The 22,743-nt window shown below is 36.1% G+C and overlaps 2 protein-coding genes across 4 annotated transcripts; one reads left to right on the top strand and one right to left on the bottom strand.

Moving 5' to 3' along the window:
• Nucleotides 1-197: 197 nt before the first annotated feature.
• Nucleotides 198-10,965, bottom strand: IRE (AGC (cAMP-dependent, cGMP-dependent and protein kinase C) kinase family protein). The gene is given in 18 exon segments (XM_011078021.3): nucleotides 198-696; nucleotides 698-741; nucleotides 909-989; nucleotides 1,793-1,957; nucleotides 2,056-2,112; nucleotides 2,187-2,238; nucleotides 2,846-2,934; nucleotides 4,897-4,982; nucleotides 5,087-5,282; nucleotides 6,036-6,128; nucleotides 6,229-6,369; nucleotides 6,472-6,564; nucleotides 6,678-6,927; nucleotides 7,139-7,311; nucleotides 8,156-9,457; nucleotides 9,579-9,755; nucleotides 9,871-9,941; nucleotides 10,461-10,965. Coding segments are annotated over 18 exon segments (3,411 nt in total). The 5' UTR covers nucleotides 10,765-10,965; the 3' UTR covers nucleotides 198-659.
• A 2,210-nt stretch (nucleotides 10,966-13,175) lies between these two features.
• On the top strand, nucleotides 13,176-22,564 carry LOC105160579 (Zincin-like metalloproteases family protein). Of its 3 annotated transcripts, XM_011078018.3 has the most exons (17): nucleotides 13,176-13,463; nucleotides 13,544-13,625; nucleotides 14,302-14,354; nucleotides 14,441-14,495; nucleotides 15,179-15,317; nucleotides 15,397-15,451; nucleotides 16,170-16,392; nucleotides 16,746-16,841; nucleotides 17,333-17,452; nucleotides 17,564-17,689; nucleotides 18,356-18,511; nucleotides 19,245-19,361; nucleotides 19,917-20,039; nucleotides 20,127-20,194; nucleotides 20,885-21,020; nucleotides 21,104-21,269; nucleotides 21,786-22,564. In XM_011078018.3, exons 1-17 carry the CDS (start codon nucleotides 13,300-13,302, stop codon nucleotides 22,034-22,036), a joined length of 2,130 nt encoding a protein of 709 aa, XP_011076320.1. In that variant the 5' UTR covers nucleotides 13,176-13,299; the 3' UTR covers nucleotides 22,037-22,564. The 3 variants fall into 3 exon arrangements, with proteins under 3 accessions (XP_011076320.1, XP_011076322.1, XP_020548895.1); XM_011078020.3 differs by lacking the exons at nucleotides 13,176-13,463; nucleotides 13,544-13,625 and having other exon boundaries at nucleotides 14,441-14,500; XM_020693236.2 differs by lacking the exons at nucleotides 13,176-13,463; nucleotides 13,544-13,625; nucleotides 14,302-14,354 and having other exon boundaries at nucleotides 14,441-14,541.
• The last annotated feature ends 179 nt before the right edge of the window (nucleotides 22,565-22,743 follow it).

The following is a 22,743-nucleotide window of genomic DNA, read 5'->3' as shown; positions in this document are numbered from 1 at the left end:
ATAAGATTCTTGTATAATTTCACATATACTGTTGTTCTTATATCAGTAAAATAATTACTGGAAATATGTCTCATAAAAACTGAGAATACAAGTACATTAATGGAGATTATCATAATAGATTCTACAAAATAGTATTTTCAAAGGGATAATTTCAATCTTAAATTTTAGGGGACATTTGTATAATTATCCCAATGACAAATCACAAGTATGAGGATTTCAATAGATTCATCCCATATAAACTGCCTTATTCATCTTTTACATGAATAATATGAACACAAAGGAATTCCAACTGCTCCAAAGAAATAAAAAGGACCTAAGTCCAAATTGTGGAGTTTATCATTAAAAACACGTCTACCAAAAAAATACCGTATATACAAGGAGGCTGGGTGGTGGGGGGGTTTAAAGTAAGATTTATGCAGTGTATAAAGTATGAGCATCCACCTTCTCACATGCACAGGGAGGATCAAGGCTTGTTTGCTGCAACAGTCCATTCTTCGTTTTAGGATTGTGTAGCTCTTACACTATATGGCTCGCGTAATCTCAGTGAGCAGGCAACCAAGTTCATTTTGGCATCTCAACTATCCTTGAGGCAATTACAACAGGAGTTTCTGGGGCTGGCTGCCAAAACAGGTCTTCAGCTTATAAAGTGACATACTGTGTTATGGAATAGATGGTTCTTCAGCCTGTATTTGATTTCTTCGTAACCAAATCATAATTAATGGAAGCTAGCTGCGACAAGTTCTGATTGACAAAAATAAATAGATATTAAGATGTTGGCTAATGCGTTGGACTTGAACACATGCATCAGATGCATATTCTTCTGTGACAGTGGAAAAACTTGAAGTGATCTGATAAGATTCATAGACGTTTGCAAGATCAGTGCAAGCTTCTTGACTAAAGGTTCTCACCTTAAATGAGAAATTACTGAAAGAGTAATTCATGTCAAGGGAGGGCGCAACGAAATCTGCTAAATGTCCACATTCATCCCCCTGAGAATGAAAGGTTATCAGTTTTAAACCCAAGAAAGCAGGATAGTTTGGGCTACATTTCATTAGATTACAAGTGATTATATGAAATGATTCAGAATAGAACTGCAAATTAATCAAAAAGTAAATAGTTTTGGTCCAAGTAAAGGTGTAACCAATCTTTGATCAGCTATGATTCAACAAGGGAACATAAATTAAAGTAATTCAGGCAGTCGTTTGACATTGACAATTTGATAAAATCCAGGTCCAGACAAATACTTCAGTTTATGTTGTCATTAACCAGAAAAGATGTACTTAACCCTTTGACATATAAGTTAAGATGGGGAAAGTATCGAAAGACATCTAGACATTGTAAGATGTTTGAAAGCGCTTGTCAGATGGGGTCTTATTGTTAGCAATGCATTTATAGAAGCAATGGATGTTTGGCGCCTCTATAAGTTAGTGATATTCACCCAGAGTAACATCCGTAGAAATTCATTCAGCAAAGTGAGCATGGGTGAGAGCATATTTCTCAAGTTAGTTACTCATTTTTTCTCTCAAGTTAATCATTAAATAATGTTTCAAACAAATACTTGCAAATTAGGAAGCACTTCTCCCAAAGAGGAATATTAAGAAATCCGTTTTATGGATATTTTTCATTCTAGAACTGGTCTTAACCACTAACTTTATATCTTCTCATATATTAAGCAATAGAAATGCTTCTCTTATTCAGCTTTTGAAATTCAGTAGATTTGAGATTAACTTAGGAGTCTAAGTCTTTCCATCTTTCGGAGGAATATGGAATAAATGTTATTGTATAAGCTTACATCTTCGTCCTGTAAGTTGCTGTATGAACTGCTGCTGCAGGATGCACTGCCTGTGTCAGTCATGTCATCTACATCACTACCTCTATTTTCCTCTTCAAGGTTCCAGATATATCGGCTCATAAAATAACTCGTATCATGCGCATCAACTGAAGGTATGAATGCTGCCTGTGCAAGAGAGAAGATGAGGGTTAGGAACTGATTTTGGAAGTGAATCAATGTGCGTTTTCCTGAATTGTGTGTGGTCCAGCGGAAGTAGATGAGACCTTCTGCCTCGCAAGAGTGTCCCAATTAATATCTTTGAAAAAGGAATGTCGTTTAACCTGAGTAAGAAAGAGGGAAAGTTATTTCCTACATTGTACCAAATCAACAGAACCCTATTAGATTAATCATATACCTCTCCAGCTCCAGTGGCACCTAATCTCTGAACTGGATTTTCAATCAGCAACCTAAAAAGGAGCACAAATGTCTTCTTCAATTACACAGTTTACAAGAAAAAAGCAAGAAATGTTAGTCTAGATGAACTTCTTACCTAATCTTCTTCAAACTAGCGTTGCTGCAGTAACAATTATATACCATATACATTAAGATAACATAAAGCTTCAGAATAATGGCAACACTTAATGTGGGAGAAGAAAGGAACTGGATAAGAATTGCCCAGTATAAAAATATATTTTTGTTCACGGACTTAAGCAGCCAAAGGTTGGAAATATTCCTGCAAAACGGTCTTCATTAATAATTACCCCAAAAGTTGATTGACTATCACCATGAGAAGGAGAAGAAAAGGCTTCCAAAATTGCCTGCTTTAAGATTTCTTTTCTAGATGATGTGTTACTAATTTCAACTCACACGACATGATGGTATGACTTGCAAACAGCCTATATACCGCACATGATTTTGTCACTTTATTTACTGCATCCAATTACTTCTTTTGCAACATAGTAATATATGCTATTTGAAATTTGGACCATAAAGTTTCATAATTCAAACAGACATCGATCTTTAAATAAAACTGACTGCAATGCAGCCATGTAAGAAAATAAATGTCACACTTACTTGTTAATTAGATCAGATGCTTCATAGCTCATTTCTTCTGGTATCTTGGGCCAGGGTATGTCTCTGTTTATAATATTGTTGAAAATTTGCTGCATCAGAAAAAGAATTATCAATACTACCATGATCAGTAAGGTCTATGAGTTCTTAACAAGAGATAGCAATTAATTCCACAACCATTTTAAAATTTTCCACCATTATCTACTTCAGATGGAGCAAAATTTTACCCCTTTATGTAGTTATCAATGAGACTGGACATAGTAGTCAATGGCGCGCTAAGGCAAATAAACTACAATAAGCTGATTAGATAATAGTTTTATGGAATTCAACAAAATCCAGTAGGGCATAAAATATGTAACTGTGCAGGCTGCATTAACGATTACCTGAAACAATTATTGAGAGATATACCAAAAGACATCGAAGAATCTTGATGCCCTCAAAATGAAACAATCAAAAAACCCCTAATTATTTTATTTTTGAAGGAATTAATTTAAAACCAATTCTTGTGAATTCGACGCTACTCACACTTCTACAAAAGTGTTTATAGGAATTATTTTTTGTGGATTCGACACCCATCACAGTCTGCCCAAGTCATTTAAATGCTAAAACTTAAAATTTCAGAATGGGAAGGCTCGATAACTAAGACAGTGCCCCCAAGTGCCATAACCCTCATTTAGACCCATTATAATAGTTTCCAAACTGTTTATCCAAATAACGGCAATGAGTTATGAGTATCAAATCAAATTCCTAGTTTCCGTTAATATATGACTAGAAGTATCTACTGACAATTTACCACTGTGATGGCTAATGCTGATATTCTTGAAGGGATAACCATTCAAGTAGCTAAAAGTAATTACCACAAAGCCCTTACCGACTTTCTGGAATTACAGAAAGCTTTGTGCTATTATAGTCATAGACGGTGACCAAATTTCACATATATGGGTCTCACTATCATATTTATTGCAGTCATCTATTAAGGAAATATATGACACGACTGAAAATATCCGCAACCTTTGCTGAATTGCATGCTGACATGTCAGAAAGTGACTGTGACAACAATTGGAAGAGAGGTACTTCATTTTGCTCCATCCCATCAATGATCACCATCATATGAACTTGGATCCCAAACTTTCAGGAAAAAAGTTTGCTTGTAAGTTTATGTAATCCTGGGAGGCTAGGGTTCAGGGCCCATCCGCCTGAATATCTTTTCGGTGTAACTATACAGGTTGTATGCTATCCCTTCACCAACTCAATGAAGCTATTACCTCCCCCCACCCAGAAGAAGAAAAAAGAAACGAAAAAAGAAAGAGAAAGAGAGAGGGTAGAATAGCAAAATGAGCAAGTAAATAAATACATAGCCAATGACATTAATCCATGCCAGTTCTCTGCAGCTTATTGCAAGTAACCTATTAAGTATGTGAACCGACATGACCACTTCAATGAATTATGCACATTCTTTCAACTAACTAACAATCAAATAAATATGGCATAGAAGGGACAATAATTAAGCATATGAACGGAAATACGAACATAATTATGTGAAATTGTGGACAATGGGACGTGTAAACAGACTTTCAAATTCAATTGCATTTGTGCTCCAAATATTAGGAGAAAACTTGAAGCCAATGAATCCAGAGGCTTAGTAGAGAAAGAGATATGGTATTGCAGGCCATGCTCAAACCAAATTAACCAATTGCAGAAGCATTTATCAATGTTTCAGGGACATAAATGAAACTTAAATGCATTCTCATTTTCAGTTATCTAGTGGTTGTATAGAGCTACGGATAAACAAACAGGAACGCCGGTATAGCCATTACAGACAAGTTCATCCTTTCAGATGAGACTTCCATTTGAAGTTTTCATAATCACCAACTCAGGAACATCCATCCGAGATAGGATCCGCTTCATGTGATCAAGTTTACAGTCATTATCCAATGACCCAAATCAGGTTGATGGAAAAGCTTATCTATTCAGAATATCACAATGAAGAGATAAAGCAAAAAACAGCACAACTACATTCATTGTCAATTCATCCGAAATGACTGATGGCATACCTGTGGATGTTCTGCGTTAAAAGGCGGAATACCAACTAGCAGCTCAAAGAGGATGACACCCACTGACCACCAATCAGCTGTTGCACCTAAAAAAACACAGTAAAGACAAGAACAATTAATACAATATAGAACATAATATCTTTTGACTATTCCACTCATTATATAAAACATTGGATTTCAAAGTTCGAACCATGTCCCATGCCGAGAAGTATCTCAGGTGCCAAATAGTCCGGGGTGCCAACTACAGAATGTTTTTTCCTCTGTTCTCTTTTCACAGATGAGTTTACTGTCGCTTTTGGTTTATCGACTCCAAGAAAAGCAGATGGACCCGATAAGTCATCGGTGCTATTTATAAGACCAACTTTGGAGAGCCCAAAATCTGTCAACTGCACAATAAGAAGCAGATTCATGATCAAATAAATGCAGAAATACATTGTCTAAGTGTACATATTCTAATGCATACTGGACGCAAAAATAATTATGTAAAGGGTGTACACTCTGATGCGCACTGTTCATGAATGTCTAGAAAATTACTGAATCAACAAGCATACTGCCGCATAAGAGGCTCACAAAGCGAGCTTCTTTCATATACATTTTGAATTACTCAACCCAATCTCATTGACTACGGAAAACAAGAAAAGAAAATTCTCTTGATGAAATCATAGTACAAGTTGTACAGTTACATCAAGCAAACTCCAGACATCTGAATATGCTCAAGATCAAAGAACACAAAATTTGCTTAAAGATTTTGTCACTTACTTCACCATTTCAATTCTATTAAGAAACAGAATAAAACTTTCCTTTGTCTGGTCAAATATATCATATTCTACCTAAGACATCAACTTAACTCGTCTTAAACAAGACGAACTTTCCATTTTATAAAAATGAAATACTCTCCCACATTTACAGTAAAATCATTGCAGTGGGAAACAGCTTGTGGAAACTACATGCAAATACATAGAAAGCTATTGTTCATGGCTTTTCTAAAGTCAAAAAAAATTGGATATTATTATAGACCGTTTAGTTTCAAATAAATTCTCTTTTTTCTGTGAGTATTACTTAACAAACAGAGAAATCTGACATCAGGCTTTAAAGACATCTCATGCTTATAGTGTTACAAAGAACATCCATATATTTACCTTGATGTGACCATCAGGACCTATCAGCAGATTATCTGGCTTCAAGTCTCTATGAATGACATTTAAGGAGTGCAGGTACTCTAAAGCAAGTACCTGAAAGTAACAGATAATGAATATTAATCTTTTTTTAAGGTTTAACCTGGCTAACTGCCAAGAATCTCCAGGTTACAAAAATAGTAATAGAGGTCCTTACAACTTCTGCTATATAAACACGTGCCATATCTTCCTCCAAGCAGCCTAGATTTCTCAGCAAAGAGAAAAGATCTCCTCCATTTAAGTACTCCATAACCAAATAAAGATTTTCCCTACATGTGAAAGAATAGAAAAATCTGACCTGTTCATCGTTAGATTGTAAATTAGTGAAGTACTTTCACGAAGTTTTTGTTCCATTCACTCACAAATAAGTGCATGTCTTTAACTTATAAAATCTACTTACCACAAAAGGATTACGAACTGATATTAGGATATCACGTTCAGCTAAGATACTTTCCACTGCATTTTTGCGAATCATATCAGCTTTCTTCAAAACCTGCAAAGATTTTGCTAAAATTAGACTCCATCAACATAAAATTGTGTCGCTAATCAAGGAACAGTTACTCAACCTGGGCAATTGACATTTTATGAACTTTGACAGAATCTGACCTTTATTGCAAATAAGTCACCAGTTGCCCTTTTCCTAGCCAAAAAAACTCGTCCAAAAGCACCTCTGCTTATAGGCTTAATTATTTCAAAATCTTCAATGGATGTTCGATCTTTCGTACATGGATTAATAGGGCTTGCACGCAAACTGCGAACTGTATCTTCCTCCACCGAAGTATCTTCATCAGCCACATTATTTAGTAAGTCTGCCTTTTCATCATCAATCTGATCACATAGAAATACATATTTTTCCCTGAAGAATTCATGATCAGCCAGATGGAAGTCAAATTATGAAGATCTGGTATGCTACATAAAACCACAGCATGCCAATGTAAGAGTTTGGTTATACTCTTCTAAAACTATGAAGCATTCTCAGTTTTGCAGTGCTAGACCAGAAAAAAATTCATTTACATGCATACATGAGAAAGTTGCACCGCATTTAATGATGTGAAACTGTAACTCACTGTATTAGTTTCTCAATGCGCCTCCCAAATGTCTCAACAACAAGAGCATCCACCTTTCTATCATGAATGGCATACTTGAGGTTATCCAGCTGATCAATCATATACTCCAATGTACTGTAATCAGTCCTGTTAACATTTACTACAGATCGAGCAATATCCAGCAGCTTATGTATCTGTCATGCAAGTTCATGGTGTAATAAGGAAGTTAAACCACAGCAACTTGTCCCAAAAATAAAAGTACTTGAAATGTGTTCCAAGGATCAAAATATTATATCTGAATCTTTGATGTGCCTTCAGTTAACCAAAATTACATAAGAAAGTGCATTAAAGAGGTTTTCCAGAAAATGCATAGGTGGATGTTTGGGGGAAACTGTTACATTGCTTCCTTAAATGCTCCAGTTTGTGTAGTGATTCTGAGAAGATATAATCTAATTAAGCGACAGGGAAATCAGCAACCTAGTAAAGAGTTACAGAAGTTGATTTTTAGATATTAGGTTCCAGGTTGGGGGACTTCAAAATTCGTAGTACATGAACAACAGAGAAAATAATTGTTTATGCTCTAAGTCTTTGAAGAGACTTTGTATATCAGAAGCTCTGTTATTGCTGAACCTTATTTCCTAGTTGATCAGTGAAGTGTATGGGGAGAAGAGCTTAATCCTTTTGGCCACTTGGTGCAAGCTACTGAGAAAAAGAGACTTAGTTCCGGTTTTGCCAGCTTCAAATCCAGGTAGCATTAACCATGTAAAACCTAGCAGCTGATGGAGGATATATCACTGATAAGAATTAACGGGGTCTTCTATGTCTTAACAAAGACGAATAGAATTGTGCACCCTACCTTTTGCTAAGAAAAAGTTAGTGTTGCTAATTTTAACTACTTTATTGTGAAAACGGCACTTCTCATGATTTATTTGCATGCTATATGAAGAGTTAAGAAACAAGGACATTTAGTAATAAAGAATATGGAAGATAGATTTTCTAGCATCTGGCAGAATAGGCAGATTGCATCATAAACACTACCTGCTGATAACTTTCAAATTCAGATAATGTTTTGCGTCCACTCAGCAGAAGCTCTATCTGGGTCATTCGTGGGGTTATTAAAGGTGAACGAGGGGTCAAGCTCCCAGCTGATGATTCTTTCTTACTTTGATCAGCTGGTGGAGCTCGTGATGGACATGATACATTCAGTGAACTGTGAAGTTCATCCACAAGAAAAGAGTTATCAGCCACATTAACACAGTCCATCATGTCTTCAGAACATCGGTAAGACAAATTGTTTCCTTTTGGTGACAACTCGCCCAAGTCCTCTTGTGCACTTGATGCAGACACTCTCACGACTTCAGGACTTCTTACCCCCGTGTCTGAGCTTTTTGGGGTCCAAGATTCAAGTATTTTTTCAAGAGTTTCAGCAACTCTTTCAAGCCGTTCATTTACAGTTAAACCTTTTAAATCGCATCTGTCAGCAACTGTACAAATTCTTGAGTGCTGCTCTACATGGACTATTGGTATTTCGACTTCACATATTCTACAGATCAATGAATCCTCATATGCCATATGGTGTTGATCCCAAACTCCCCATGTTACTCTTTCTGTTTTCAAGGGTTCTGCAGCATGTTCTGCCTGACAGATGGGAGTTTCTATATTCTCAGGACTCTCTACTTCTTTCTCCTGCCGCAACTTCTGAGATTTATCCTTAGGAGTGTCACCAGAGTCGTGGCTTTTTTTATTTTTTTCAGCTGCAGATGGAAGTTTCTTCCAAGATGACATCCTAAAACTTCCTGCAGAGGAAGCAACACTTTTTGCAGTGTCACCCTCTTCAGTTGCATGGTTTTGTTTGTTAACCAGGCTGCTTTTTTCTGGTTCTTGGACAATATAAGTTTGCCTGTCAACACCTTCCGTTGCACCCAGGGATGACACAAAAGTCCGCTCTGGGTATACTCCAAGATCGCTAAGCTGGTGTGAAGCCAGTATATGATCTTCTTCATAACCACTTTCCTTTTGGAACTGAACAAGCCGAGTGCAACGAGTGAGGATAAATAAGAGGCGGGTATGCACTTGCTTGAGTGTGCCCATAGGCAACTCTTGACGTCGATCATCTAAACTTTGTACAATGCCTTCACATTTTGCCCAAAACTCATTAGGAGACATCTTTGCGCACAGTCTAGCTATTACCAACAAATCTTCTAAACACTCCTTCCAATCTGGATGAGAATCTGAAGTCTTCTCAAGTACACTCACCAAATCTCCAGCAAAGATGCCTAAGTCAGCATTAACTTCATCCTTCAATTTGTCAAATTTCGAGCGTACCATTACCATAATTTCCTAGAAAAAATAATGTCATCCAAGTTATATGCATTGTTTGAAATGAAACAGAGAAGAAGAAAGAGACGAAAACCTATGTTCTCACAAGCAGAAACAGGAGGCTACATTGAATTTAACATACTTCCATGCGACCAATGGCGCGAGATTTCCAAAATGGAAGTGGTCGGACACCTTTGGAATCAAGTTCATGAGAAAAGCTCTTAATGTCTGGTACTCTTTTTTTTCGGCCACTGGTTAAACGCAGAATAGCCTGGAAACGTGGAGATTGCATTTCCTTGGCTAAAGCTGCATTATAACCCTACAATAAGCACAATGACATGAAGCTGAGCTACCTAGTTTATTTCAACTGAAATATCATACAAGTCTCTATGATACTGCTAAATAAATGAAAAAACAAAGGGGCAACTGATTACCTCTGGCCCCGACCTACTGGGTGAAAGAACTCTCAGCGATTTTGAATGATGATTCAAATGGCCCCTTCTACCTACAAATGGTAAGACACTATTAAGCATGATATCATTCATTTATACACTTAATTTTCAATCTATTATGGATTTGTGTGATAATTGATCAACATTACTAAAACAGAAACTTGAAGTTGGACTATATCCTCACACCACATGAATCTTCAAACTTGCTATCACCTCAGCTCAGATGACCCTTCAATCCTAGGCAAATCTAAAACCTTTGTTTCATTGTAAAGATGGTCCTCAAACTCTGAAGTGATTATTTATGTAAGATCAAATTATCTCAAATAACTCTTCCCTATTCTGCATTACTACCAGCTGTTTTTTTTCTTTTTGATGGTTGCATTAATGGCCAGCTAACTAGCATCATTGTCATACTAATTTCATGGTGCACATTCCAACTTGCATTTCACATAAATACATGCGTGGACAAAACTGGCATCAAATGTGAGAAGATACAACAGTTCACCCTTGTTTGGCAGAGGCAACAACAGATAATTGCGAAATGGAGGATAATCTAGTTCTTATATGGACACCTTCTTTTGCTTGACTCTCAAAATTATGAAAATTATGAGAAGTTCCGAGGGAACTAGACGTCTTGAGAGGCAACGGCCCTGAACGCGTCCTGATTTGATTGAGGCCCAGGGTCGAGGGCTCGATGATATTCGGGTCGCCGCTCCCTAAATCAAAACCCTCACTCTCGTCGACATTGGCCCTCTGCCTCGTCGGAATCGGAGGGATTTTCCGGAGCTTGATGATGGACGCCGCCGATGAGTTTTTGTCATCGGAGAGCGACTCCTCCGGCGGCGGATTGGCGGAATCGGGGCGGAGTCTAGACATTGCGGATTTCTTCTCATCTGGATTGCATTTGCGTTTCTAGTGCATTCAGCGAACGGAATTTGGGTACTTGGGAGCAGAAAATTTGGATTAAGATATTCGGATCTTGAATTCTCGGGAGGAACAGGGGGGTGGGGAGTTTTGGGGGAGAGATTTTCGCGGGAAAGAGTGGGTGCTAGACGAAGACACGTACGTGAGTTCAAATCAGTTATTTATGAAAACGTGCTTCCCTCTACGTTAGGAGATTGTGTCTAAGAGTAAAGGCGGTTAATAAACAGAAAACGCGTGCGCGTCCTCAATAATTTTTATGAAAAATCTTTGATCTGGATGTCTATTTTAAAAATTATACAAAAAAAATATCGGGAAGACGTACAGAGTCTTACAAGATCACACCTTTGTTCGTGGACCTCCTAAGAATACCGAAATCCTAATCGATAACATATGAAATAAGGGCAAAATGATCCCCTCCCATGTCATATTTGAAAATAGCAATTTACCCATTTATGTTAATATATATATATATATATATTTCAGTATTTTTAAAAAATACAAAATTTACACCTACAATGTATGATGACCGCTCATAGTATAAAAGGGTATTTTGTTTTCTTTTTTAAGAATACAATAGATAACTGAAGAAAAAAGAATTTATAAAGGAATAAAATACTATTTTCGAATAACACCGGGTATGGGATACCTTTTGCCCTATGAAATAATGATAATTTTTCTAGTAAGGCTAAAAATAAATGTCAAATGTTAAAGCAACTCGTCACACAAGCAACACAATACATATATGAGTACCTATATCCATGTATATTTCAGCTAATAATGTTAGATTTAGTTATTTTAGAATTCTTTTATTATACATCAGATAAAAAAAATCGATCGTGAAATTTCTTAACAATTGCAATTGATGCGTATTGGAATTTAGCCGCATCATAATAATCGAAAGATTTTTACAAAAATTCTAAGATTAAATGATGACTAACCTGCAAACAAAAAAATTAGTACTCAAACGCTTAATTCAATAATTACTTAACTAAAAAAATGATAGAAATACTTGAAATATAACGAAGATTGTGTAATAATGGAATTGGAATGAGATAATATTATGATAAAGTTATAACAATATCATGGAGTGTAAGATATACTGAAAAATAGCTGAAAAATGAGAGTAAGGATAAAAGATAAAATGAATTGCGGTTTGAACTTATATTAAAAAAGTTATGACTATTTAAATGAGTCTTGTCAGTCAGCCTGATTTCTATGAGTTCCGTTTTACCAGTTGCTTTCAGGTCAGTTGTCGTCAATATAGGGGAGGTTTGTTAGAATTTTATTAATATGATATGTCTTATGATGTCAAAAAAATATGTTATGTGTCATCCTTGTTGTCCGTCAAATCATGATGCTAGATTGGCTCAAGTCATGATGCTGGATTGACCTACCAAATTAATAAGTAACAGATGGGTTATAGGTCAAATGCCTCGCTCATGGGCCAACAAGATCGTGTCTGCTGAGTTGGTCAATAGGAACCCACATTTTTAAAGATTTTAAGACTAGAGGCTATGTGAATAAATAGCGTGAACATCTCCCGACTTAGTATAAGGCATGAAATTAGGTATTGGTTCCCGTTATTGACTAGACATCTATACTCATAACTTGAAATTCCGTTTATTCTACTAATCGACATGGGAAAACCTATCCCATTCAATTCATCACCGTGGCCACAATTTCTAAGAATTTAAACAAGTCTTAGGGCATATAGGAGATAGTGTTATCACAACACTAACACAAATCAGATTCTTTCGTGGATCCCACTAACTTCAGTACTCATTTTGACTGCACTGAATAAGGTTTATAGTGAACGCATCTCACGATACAACCCACCATCATATGCATGCGATTGCCATTGTTCCTCAAGTTCAAGGACTAATATAATACTATCGGAGCCGTGAATTTTATCACACTAACCAAACCTCCAAAGTTTCCATACAACGATTCTCGCAAGTCAATTTAGACGGTTCGACAACCTAGCCAGCCAATCTACTAAAATTGCCTAAATGACTACGTTTTCTGTTGATAAAAATATGACATTGTAATACTTAGTGCAAGTATTTATAGGATTTTTTTACCATGTGTAAATAGCAATTTGTATTCAATTTTTTGCTAATATTAACAAATCTAATAAATTTTGACTAATTCATAGATCTATTTATTAAAAAAAATATATTAAACGTACTAAATATATTTTTTTCAAATTATAAAAAATATATGCATAATTATACTAAACATCCTGTAAGGTGGCGTAATTATCCCCAAATTATGACTTGAAACAGAAGTCGTGTTTTCCTTGATAATCAGGGAAATCGTGCTCTTGGTATCTTCTATGTACAGTACTCGCAAATTTTTATACCCCCTGTTCGCATTTCGCAGCGGCGTTCTGATTGATTTCTCTCAATTTACTAGAGTCTGTCGAAGCTGAAATTGTTTCAGCAATGTCTTGAAAGAGTAAGAGATTTCCCAGGCGGTTCTTTAATTATGCTGCGCGCCCTAATCCGTACACCGGCGGAGCCCTTTAGCTGTGCTCGCCGCCTTCTGCACTCCGCCACGGCTTCACTGGTCAAGGAGACCGGCCTTTATGGATTCGACCACTTAAAGACTGCTAAAGGTTTTCAACGCATGGTTGATGATGCAATTGAGCGGTAACAAAGTGAAGAATTTTCATTTATTCCTTTATGATTTCAATAACTGCTTAATGTTGTTGTCGTTGCTGTCTTTCTAGGTCTAATGAGCTCGTGAATTATATTGCTGGAATGCCTTCAGCTCCTGAAATTATTAAATCAATGGATGATATATCTGATACGGTATGTTTTCTACGGCTTTTAGTTGTGCTTTAAGTGTGAGTATTTATGAATGCTGGTTATGATTACATTACATGTGCATGAAGTGAAGAGAAACTTAGTGTAGAATTCTTTAGTGGAGATGGAGAAGTTAGAAATGTTGATTTCTTATAGTACTACTTTGGGGAATTGTTTGCTACGCTCCATTTCATTTTTAGTGCGAAGGTGAAAATGGGCAAAAAAATGACTTCGAACATAGTATAGTACGAGTGTTAGGATGGTTTAACAATACGCCCCAAGAAAAAGGAAAAAAGAATAATCGACCCTACTCCCTTTTTCTATATTACTTACATGTGTGAAACTATCAAATATTCACTATTAAGATATGATTTAACATCTTCACTAACCCTTTGTCTCCTCAAAATACAATGGCAGATATATTTTTATCACTTGCAATATTTTTTTTTCAGTTATTATGAGAACATGATTTGACATATAGAATAACTTTGTCTCCTCAAAAAACAATATCAGACAAAATTTTCAGCACTTCTCAACCATTTCTGGATATAATATCAAATACTAATTAAATTCTCCAATACACTGTTCAAACCCTCCAAAATTCAAATTAACTTTTTATACCATTCAACAGTGTGCTTACTTTAGCAACACCAAGTGATTCAAATGTTTGCTTTTTTGATAGGTTTGTACGACCATTGACTCTGCAGAATTGTGTAGGCATACGCATCCGGATAGGTGAGCTTTTAATTCATCCATTTGTGCTCTTAATGCATGTGTACATTAATAGTTTAGTATTTTAACTTTTTTATGTGTTTTTCTAGGGAATTTGTTGAGGAGGCAAGCAGGGCATCTCTTCGTTTGAATGAATATCTACATGTGAGGTGACTGCTGACCGGTGGCTTGTTTTCATAACTCATACCCGGTACCTGGCAATGCCTATGGAACATTGGAACTAAAACTATGGCCTAAAGAAACAATTTACTGGGATTTCCATTTTCCATATGAGAACTTTTACTCCAGATAACCAGAATAGAATGCAAAGGATGAATCATTGATCAAGTCCTACCACATATGAATCTTTAGCCAAGTTTCTAACATTTTTATATTTACTATCAGCATTTAACCAGTGCATATGTATTTGCTTTAAGAGGATTCAAATTTGTTGCAAGCTGTAGATAATTAGATTTAGTAATCTTTATGAAGAGAGAAGTATGACAAAAATAGTGGTATCAAATGCCACCAGAATGAGAAGATCTTTTATTCCAAAAAGACCTGGTTTGTTTTTGAATTATCAGTTGGTGGTGCTGTAAAAATATATGGGGAAGTTCTTACCAGAACAGAGCTTGAATTAACTACTGGATTATAATGTTCGTTTCATAAAAAACATAATCTGTTAGCATTAATTATTGAGTATACTGCATGTTTGCAGTATCTTAACTAGACCCCAGTTTTGTATCTTACTTTGAGAAAAGCTGTTCAACCGTAAATTTTGTTTCATAAGACAAAATTGTCTGTTAGTATTTTTTGTTCAGTATAATAATGGAAAATATTGTTCGCAGTATCTTAATTCGAATCCTAGTTTATATCATGCGATTGTAAAAGCCGAGCAAAATAATCACATGCTTACTGAAGAAGCTCGGAGGACTGCCCGTCACCTACGCATTGACTTGGAGAAGGGTGGAATTCATCTCAGCCCTGGTACTGATCCTTGATGACTAGCGTCTTCTTCTTCCACTCTTAACATTTTGATTCATAATATCCCTCATTTGCTTGACAGAGAAACTGGATCGAGTTAATCAGCTAAATATAGAAATTCTGCAGCTTTGCAGACAGTAAGTTCATATTTCTTCTTAGATAACTTATTCTTTGTTTCTTTTTTCTCTGAAGGTGTTCTTCACACTAACATTTAAAAGATGTAATTTATAATCAAAACCTCAAACTTGCTTGTCTGCTTGTTTTCACCTTGTAATATGTATGTATATGAATTCACAGGCAGTGGAAGAACCAAAATTTACTTACTTGATGGTGGGCAAATTTAAAATGTTAAAATTCTTGACATCAATTAAATGACAAAATTTTGTAATATTATGATGCAATTAAAATTCCAAGATAAAAATTAAACTGGCTACCTACCTAAATGCAATCTGAATCTTTGTTATTAATAAAAGACAAAAGTAATTTGGACAAGTAGCAATCAACTTGTCATTATAAAAACCATTAGATCAAAATTTGGTATTATTTTTAACATGGTCACTCAAATATATAGCAAATTACCAAGAAACTTTAATAAGGTTTCTTATGTATAATTTTAACTAATGCCGAAAGATACTAAATATTGACTAACTAGCAGAAAACATTTGACAGACTCACTAAGGTTCAATCTTATCGAAGGTTGACAGTGGTTATTGCTCAGGGAGGACTGAGGAGTGGAGAGCTATGCCAGCCAAGTTATTATTATGTTATTTTTCTGCTAGACACTAGTTTTTCTTTTATATTTTCAGTTGGTTGATTGATAGCAAGATGTTTTGCATGTATTTCTTGATTGATCAGGTTCAACGAAAATATTATCACTGACCCAGGTCATGTGGATATATTTCCAGCTTCACATTTACCAAAAAAATTGCACCATCTCGCCAAGACCATCTACCGCCCTTCATCATTTGCATCAAAGAGATCAACAGGGCCAGACTGTAATTTGAAAGAGAGAGGATTTCGCTTAGTGACAGAACCTAGCACTTTGTGTTCTATTTTGCAGTTGGTGTCTGATGCTGAGGTGTGTTCTAACTTGAATTTATTCATCTTGCAAATTGAATTTCACCTTCTAAAATGTAGGTTTTGTTTTTCCCCTTGAGATTGAGGAAAAAGGTTTTTGACTGATTTTTCAACACCAGAAAAGAGGTTCATTAGATTAGTAATGTAATTCGTAAGTATGTCTTCACTACATATGAATCGTGAGTTATAGTTTGTTTGTAGGGATTTGGATTATAGTTCTTAGACAGAATGATTCCTTTTATTTGGTCACTAGAATCGGTACATGGATTCATTCCAAACACAATTTTTCTTAATTTGATTTGATAAAACAATTTAACTTTGTTCACACCACATTTTATCTTATTTATTATCCAGGTTAGAAAGATGGCTTACATCAGAGGAAATTCAGTGCCACGTGCAAACCTGGTAGTCCTTGATAAGCTTCTTGCAGCACGTCATGAATTTGCTGAGGTTAGCATGCCCATATATTATACGATAGCAGAAGTAGACTGGAAATGACCGACTTCACTGGAGACAGAAGTTAGTTTTTTCTACAGACTATGGTGATGGTGGGGAGAGATGACTTGTACTAACTGATTGAGCTTAAAAACTGTTTCCATATCTTATGACTGGGAGAGAAAATTATTCGAGGTCTTTTTTGGTTGAAGCAAACAAACGTTCTGTTAATTGTTGCTCCAAAGTCATCCATCACGTGCAATAACCTATGCTTACAGAGGCCCAAGTTAGTTTTGAATGATTAATGTGGTAATGTTTATGGGTGATAGAATATTTGAAAATATTATCTCCAATAATTGTTGTCTTTATGTCGTTTTTCCAAATGCAACTTTTTCTTCCCTAACTCTGACTTGCATGTCTTTTCTTGATTTTCATTTTTTTTTCTGATACAGAAAACCTCATATTAATACCATTTTCCTAATCTGTCACATGATCACTATATGCAGATAATGGGATATAAGTCTTATGCTGAATTTGCTCTGAAGGATAATATGGCTTCGTCGCCTGAAGTTGTTCTGTCTTTTCTGAATGAAATGAGTAAAACGGTCAGACCCAAGGCTGAGGAGGTATGATACTGATTACAGCTTATGCTTAAGACGTGAAAGTTAGCTAGAAAATTTTTCTGCTGCCGACAACATCTTTTCCTTAATATATATTATTGAATGTTCTCACTGCAGGAGTTCAAGAAAATTTTGGATTTTAAGATGGGAGAGAGTGGCCAATTAGTTGAAGACTTGGAGCCATGGGATGAGCCATACTTCACAAGAATGATGAAGTCTTCCGCCCAAAATTTGGATTATTCAGTTAATATGCTATTTCACAAACTTTGATTTCTAGTTCGTCTTGTTCATCTAAGCAGTATGACTCAATGTACATGGACTAGCACATGCGTCCAGCTGTACCTATCTTGTTCATTCTGTAGTTGGCAAGTCTTTCACAGTCAGCTTTCTGCTTGAGTAACTAGTATTACATTTCTTTCCTTGCTTGTCACTTTGATAAAATACACTGCTTTTATTTAATGAAGATCACTTTGTTCTCTTTAGAAATAGAGAATATTAAAAGTTGCTCCAGAGGAGTTCCAAAAGGGCATGTGACACAAATTAAAAAGTTTGAAAATCTTAAATAAATTCACTTTGATGAGGATAAAATCTCTCACTTTTTCTGCTGACTGATATCTGTGGAAAACCTTGAGACCTGGTAAATAATCCATGCAATATGAAGGAGTTCACAACCAGGAAACGGTTGCCAAAGATAACAAATGGTGGATAAATTGCTTATGTGATTTACTGCTAGTATATTGGATTGAAATGAATGGAATGCATGCATAGTTGCATTTGATTACAGTGATGTGCAAGAGCAGCAAGATGATCTATGAATAAGTTCTAGTGACTGAAAATCTCTAATTTAATGTTGGTTCTTTTTCTTTGTTATTCTTGCGAACCATGACAATATCTTGTATAACTTTTCAGGTGGTTGTGTCATATTTTTCCTTGCCACAATGTATTGAGGGGTTAAAAGTGCTGGCTCAGTCATTGTTTGGTGTGAAATGCCATGAGATTCCTCTTGGGCATGGTGAATCATGGCATCCAGATGTGCTGAAGTTATCTCTACACCATCCTGATGAGGTGCATAAGTGGATATCTTTACTTTTAGTTGTACCCACCCTCCTCCCTACCCACTTTACAGGATAATTACTAAAGATGAGACATTGTAGTTCCGGTACATTGCACCATGAAACAATACATGCTTTAGTATCTGTATTTACTCTTAGCTAGTATCATAATGAATCTTGTAGATGGCAAAGTTGTGGACTCATTTAATTGTCATGCAGGGTGTCATCCTGTGGCTGTTTTTTATTTCACATGGAACTGCAATTCAAGTGGTCCAGTAACTATGGGTTTCTGTACTGTTTTCATGTGCTTCTTAGTTTGTAGCCTAATATTCAGCCTTTATATTCACTGGTTTTTTATTAGTTTGTTTCACCGAGAGTGATCAAGGAAAAACCTGCCAGCTTCCATTGTTTTCTTGGCGGTTGGGGGGCCTTCTTTATGTGCAACAAACTATTGTATTTTTATTTTGTATATTGTGGCTGTAATTGCGCAATCAAGCATATTACACGTTAAAAAGCAGGAAACATGATGTCAAATTTCACCTTCAGCAAGTCAAATAATACATGTATCGAATATATTTGTAGGTCTTGGACATTGTAGCATATGGGACTTTGATGTTTGATTGTCATTAAGAATTGTTAAGTAGCATTCACATAATCCTCTTCTAACCTATAACAAATTGAATTCACCCTCAGAAACATTTGAAGCAAAAGTTCCTTCTAATGTTGAATAATATGCCGTGATGCAGGGAGACTTGGGGTATTTGTACCTCGATTTGAAATCAAGAAAGGGGAAGCATCCGATTTGTGCACATTTTGCTATCAAAGGGGGCCGTCGAATCTCAGAAACAGACTACCAGTTACCAGTACGCATAATTGCTTTCTTTTCCTATTGTTTGCTGTACCTTCCGGGATATTTTGTAATTGTTATTAGAAAGCTAGAATGCATGAAGTTGCAGTACTTGCGTATTGGCGCTTGATAATTAGAATTCCTGCTTAGAGGTTACCTGGAGTAATCGATGACTATTGGCATATTGACATGTATTATTATATGGTGAATAACCTTGTTAGTGCTCACATAATATGATATATTATTCTTCTTATGATTAAGAAAAGGTGGGGGGATGAGTTTGCAGGTTCATTACATAGATATGTAACCTGCTGAAAAGATAGTGACAGAAAAATGGCCTCTTCCTTGGGAATTTATAGGATTTCAGATTTAGTTTACCTAACCACTCAAACCCCCCACTCATAACACTCACAATGGCAAGCATGCATATTGGCTCAAACATGGGGAGAGCAGAAAAGTATAAAAGACAACTTGTCAAGCCCATATCAGCATTTGCCATTGACATGCAGCATATCATTGTTGATATTGGCAGTAGTTGTATGTTGAAATGGGTTATTTTTTTATTATGCAGATAGTAGCCCTTGTATGCAATTTTCCGGGTTCAAATTTTGCATCGGTGCATCTTCACCATTCTGATGTAGAAACTCTATTTCATGAGTTTGGGCATGCTCTTCACTCATTGCTGTCAAGAACGGTATGATGGTTCCTTTGAGTTGAGTATATTAAACATCATCCTTGTTTAACTGCCAGAATTTTAATTCTGAGGTGATTTTTCTTTCAGGATTACCAACATTTTTCAGGGACCCGAGTAGTTCTTGATTTTGCTGAAACACCTTCAAACCTGTTTGAGTGAGTAGATTTTTACATCTAGAGGCCTTACTTTTCTGTAGCGATGCTTAAATGAACTCAAAACTTGCATTATGTTTGGTTTTGTTTCTCAAAACCATTTTCCATCAAAAGAATCACAACCAAACATATTATAAACTTTCTGAAACCTCTTTGCCGAAATTTTGTTAGAGCCCCTAGTCAATATTACTACTGTATATAGTCCAATTAATATAGTCTTATATCTTTATAGATGTTTAAATGATTCGATCGATTTACATCTTCCTATCACTATCTAATATAATAATAGTATAAAAATATAAAACTTTGATGCGATATACTAACCATAAAATGCGTTGCATGAAAAGACATCCGAAGAAAACAATGTCTTCCCAAAAATTAACGTCAACATATTTCATCTTCCCCAATTCTTTCTTCAAAACTCATTTCCAATAAACATTTCCCAGACAAACCACACAAACATATCCAACTAAAGCTTTCAATTTTTTTGCTTTATCTTCATTGTGTTCTATGTTAAAGCATGCATCAATATACTTAAAGCTATGAGGTCCAAAAGATAAAGAATCTTTCGGGGGTTGTTTGTGTCTCTGCATGTTCAAACATGCACCAAATTTCTGGCTGTACTCTTATAGAAGAAATGAAGCTCTAGCTTGAGCATTGTTCATCTTTCTTTTCTTTTTCCTGGTATGACAGGTATTATGCATGGGATTATCGGGTCTTAAGGAAGTTTGCTAAGCATAATTCAACAGGTGATCCGATACCTGAAAAGTTGGTGCAATCACTAATAGGAGCTAAAAATATGTTTGCTGCAACTGAATTGCAACGCCAGGTTTGTTGTCGAAGGACCAAACAAATTGTTAATGTCCGCAATAGATTGTTATGAAATTTACTTGTTTCTTGCTTCTTTTCCAGGTCTTCTATGCCTTGATTGACCAAGCACTTCATACAATGCAGCCTTCGTCGGTCAAAGATACTGTTTCTATAGTTGCAGATCTGAAAAGAGAGCACACAAGTTGGAAGTACGTGGAAGGAACACATTGGCACACGCGATTTAGTCATCTTGTTACTTATGGTGCAGGTATGTCCCTGGCCGAGAGCTTGACATAGTTGCCATTAAATGCTAGAAGGTTAAGTTGTAAATGCCTGTAACATAACATATTCAACACTATAAAACTTGAGTTTCAACTCTAGTACAGTTTCTTATGATTTATTTGCTGCATTTAGAATTCTTGATTTCCATTTGAAGAGGGGAAAAAACGAATTCTTGATATCTTGTGAAAATAGAGGAACGATTCTGAACAACCTAAAAAACATCGGGACATCTATAAAAACAAGAAAAAATCACGTCCACTGCCGGAGGGCTCTCCTTAAGATGATCGATTTGTGGAGATAACAAAATTTATGTTAAAGGAAAAAGACTGCACTATTGTTTCTTGTCATGGTCCCATTTTAAAAGGGAACTGAAAAGAATTGTACCTAGTGGCTAGTATGCATGTTATGTTTTGAGTCCTTGTTTAGTTAGTTAGCAATTTGTGACTCAACGTTTTTACTCTAAGTAAGCTTCTGTTCTCGTCCTCCTTTTGTGTCGCCACAGGTTACTACAGCTATTTGTATGCAAAATGCTTTGCTGCAACCATCTGGCAAAAGATATTACAGCAAGACCCGTTGTCGCTGGCTGCAGGATCTGCTCTTAGGTCAAAATTCCTGCAGCATGGAGGAGCAAAAGATCCAACCATCATATTGAACGATCTCGTGGGGAATAGTGTGGTAAGGAAACAAAATGGAGGCATAATTCCTGATATAACGAGCCTTGTTGAGGAGATGCAACTATCCAACTCGAGCTGATTGCCCCTTGACTACCTAAGAAGTAGAGGAAATGAGACACCGAATGAAATAGCCACTGTGAGTGATTCAAACACACGGTGAACAATATGACTTTGAAGTTATATTGTTGTCAAACACCATTTGACTTGAAGAAACATCGATAAGCAAGTAATGGCTTGGGGAAACCTGATTGCTGCAAGAACATTTTCTGCTTTCCTCTCTGTCCCACAGCACGTCCCACAGCACCTCCGTTGAGCAAGTCATCATTTCTATATACACTTTGAGATCTATACTCGATCATACCGGATCTGATTGATTCTGTTGTGCAATTAGGATAGATGCAATTGTATCATGTTATAAAAGTATACCTAAAATTAAGGGATAATTCCAGCTTCTCTCCCCTGAGCTAAGTGCACGTGTTTGCTACAATTGGGAATTGCACTCTAGGGTTTGCTGCATTCAAGGTCAATTGATAGCTTAGTGCAGTTGTTTCTTCTTCCTGTCCTAGGCAGAACATTCTTCTCTTCTAGAAAATTTTGACGAACCGAATCAGTGAGTTGATAGTGTAGGAGTTCAATATTTACTTCAATTATGCCCTACGGTCTATAGCAGTGCAGCCGCTAGCCTTTGGTTTGAAGCTTGGCTTCTCATTTTATCAAATGATTCATATGGTCAGGTCTACCTATTCCCAAGGTAAAACTACACTTTTGATTTCATAAAAGAGGGAA

Source organism: Sesamum indicum, linkage group LG4 (assembly GCF_026168435.1).
Source record: "Sesamum indicum cultivar Baizhima isolate 11 linkage group LG4, ASM2616843v1, whole genome shotgun sequence".
In the NCBI taxonomy this organism is placed as follows: domain Eukaryota; kingdom Viridiplantae; phylum Streptophyta; class Magnoliopsida; order Lamiales; family Pedaliaceae; genus Sesamum; species Sesamum indicum.
The sequence above is the reverse complement of the archived record's forward strand: the minus strand, read 5'-3'. Positions and strand labels throughout refer to the sequence as shown.

What these genes read in the sequence shown, in the direction of transcription:
- LOC105160579 (XM_011078018.3), top strand. Translation starts at nt 13,300, where the DNA reads ATGCTGCGCGCCCTAATCCGTACACCGGCGGAGCCCTTTAGCTGTGCT. An exon ending in TCAGACCCAAGGCTGAGGAG is followed by an intron (nt 17,453 to 17,563) that starts GTATGATACTGA and finishes TTCTCACTGCAG; the next exon opens with GAGTTCAAGAAAATTTTGGA. An exon ending in ACACCTTCAAACCTGTTTGA is followed by an intron (nt 20,195 to 20,884) that starts GTGAGTAGATTT and finishes CTGGTATGACAG; the next exon opens with GTATTATGCATGGGATTATC.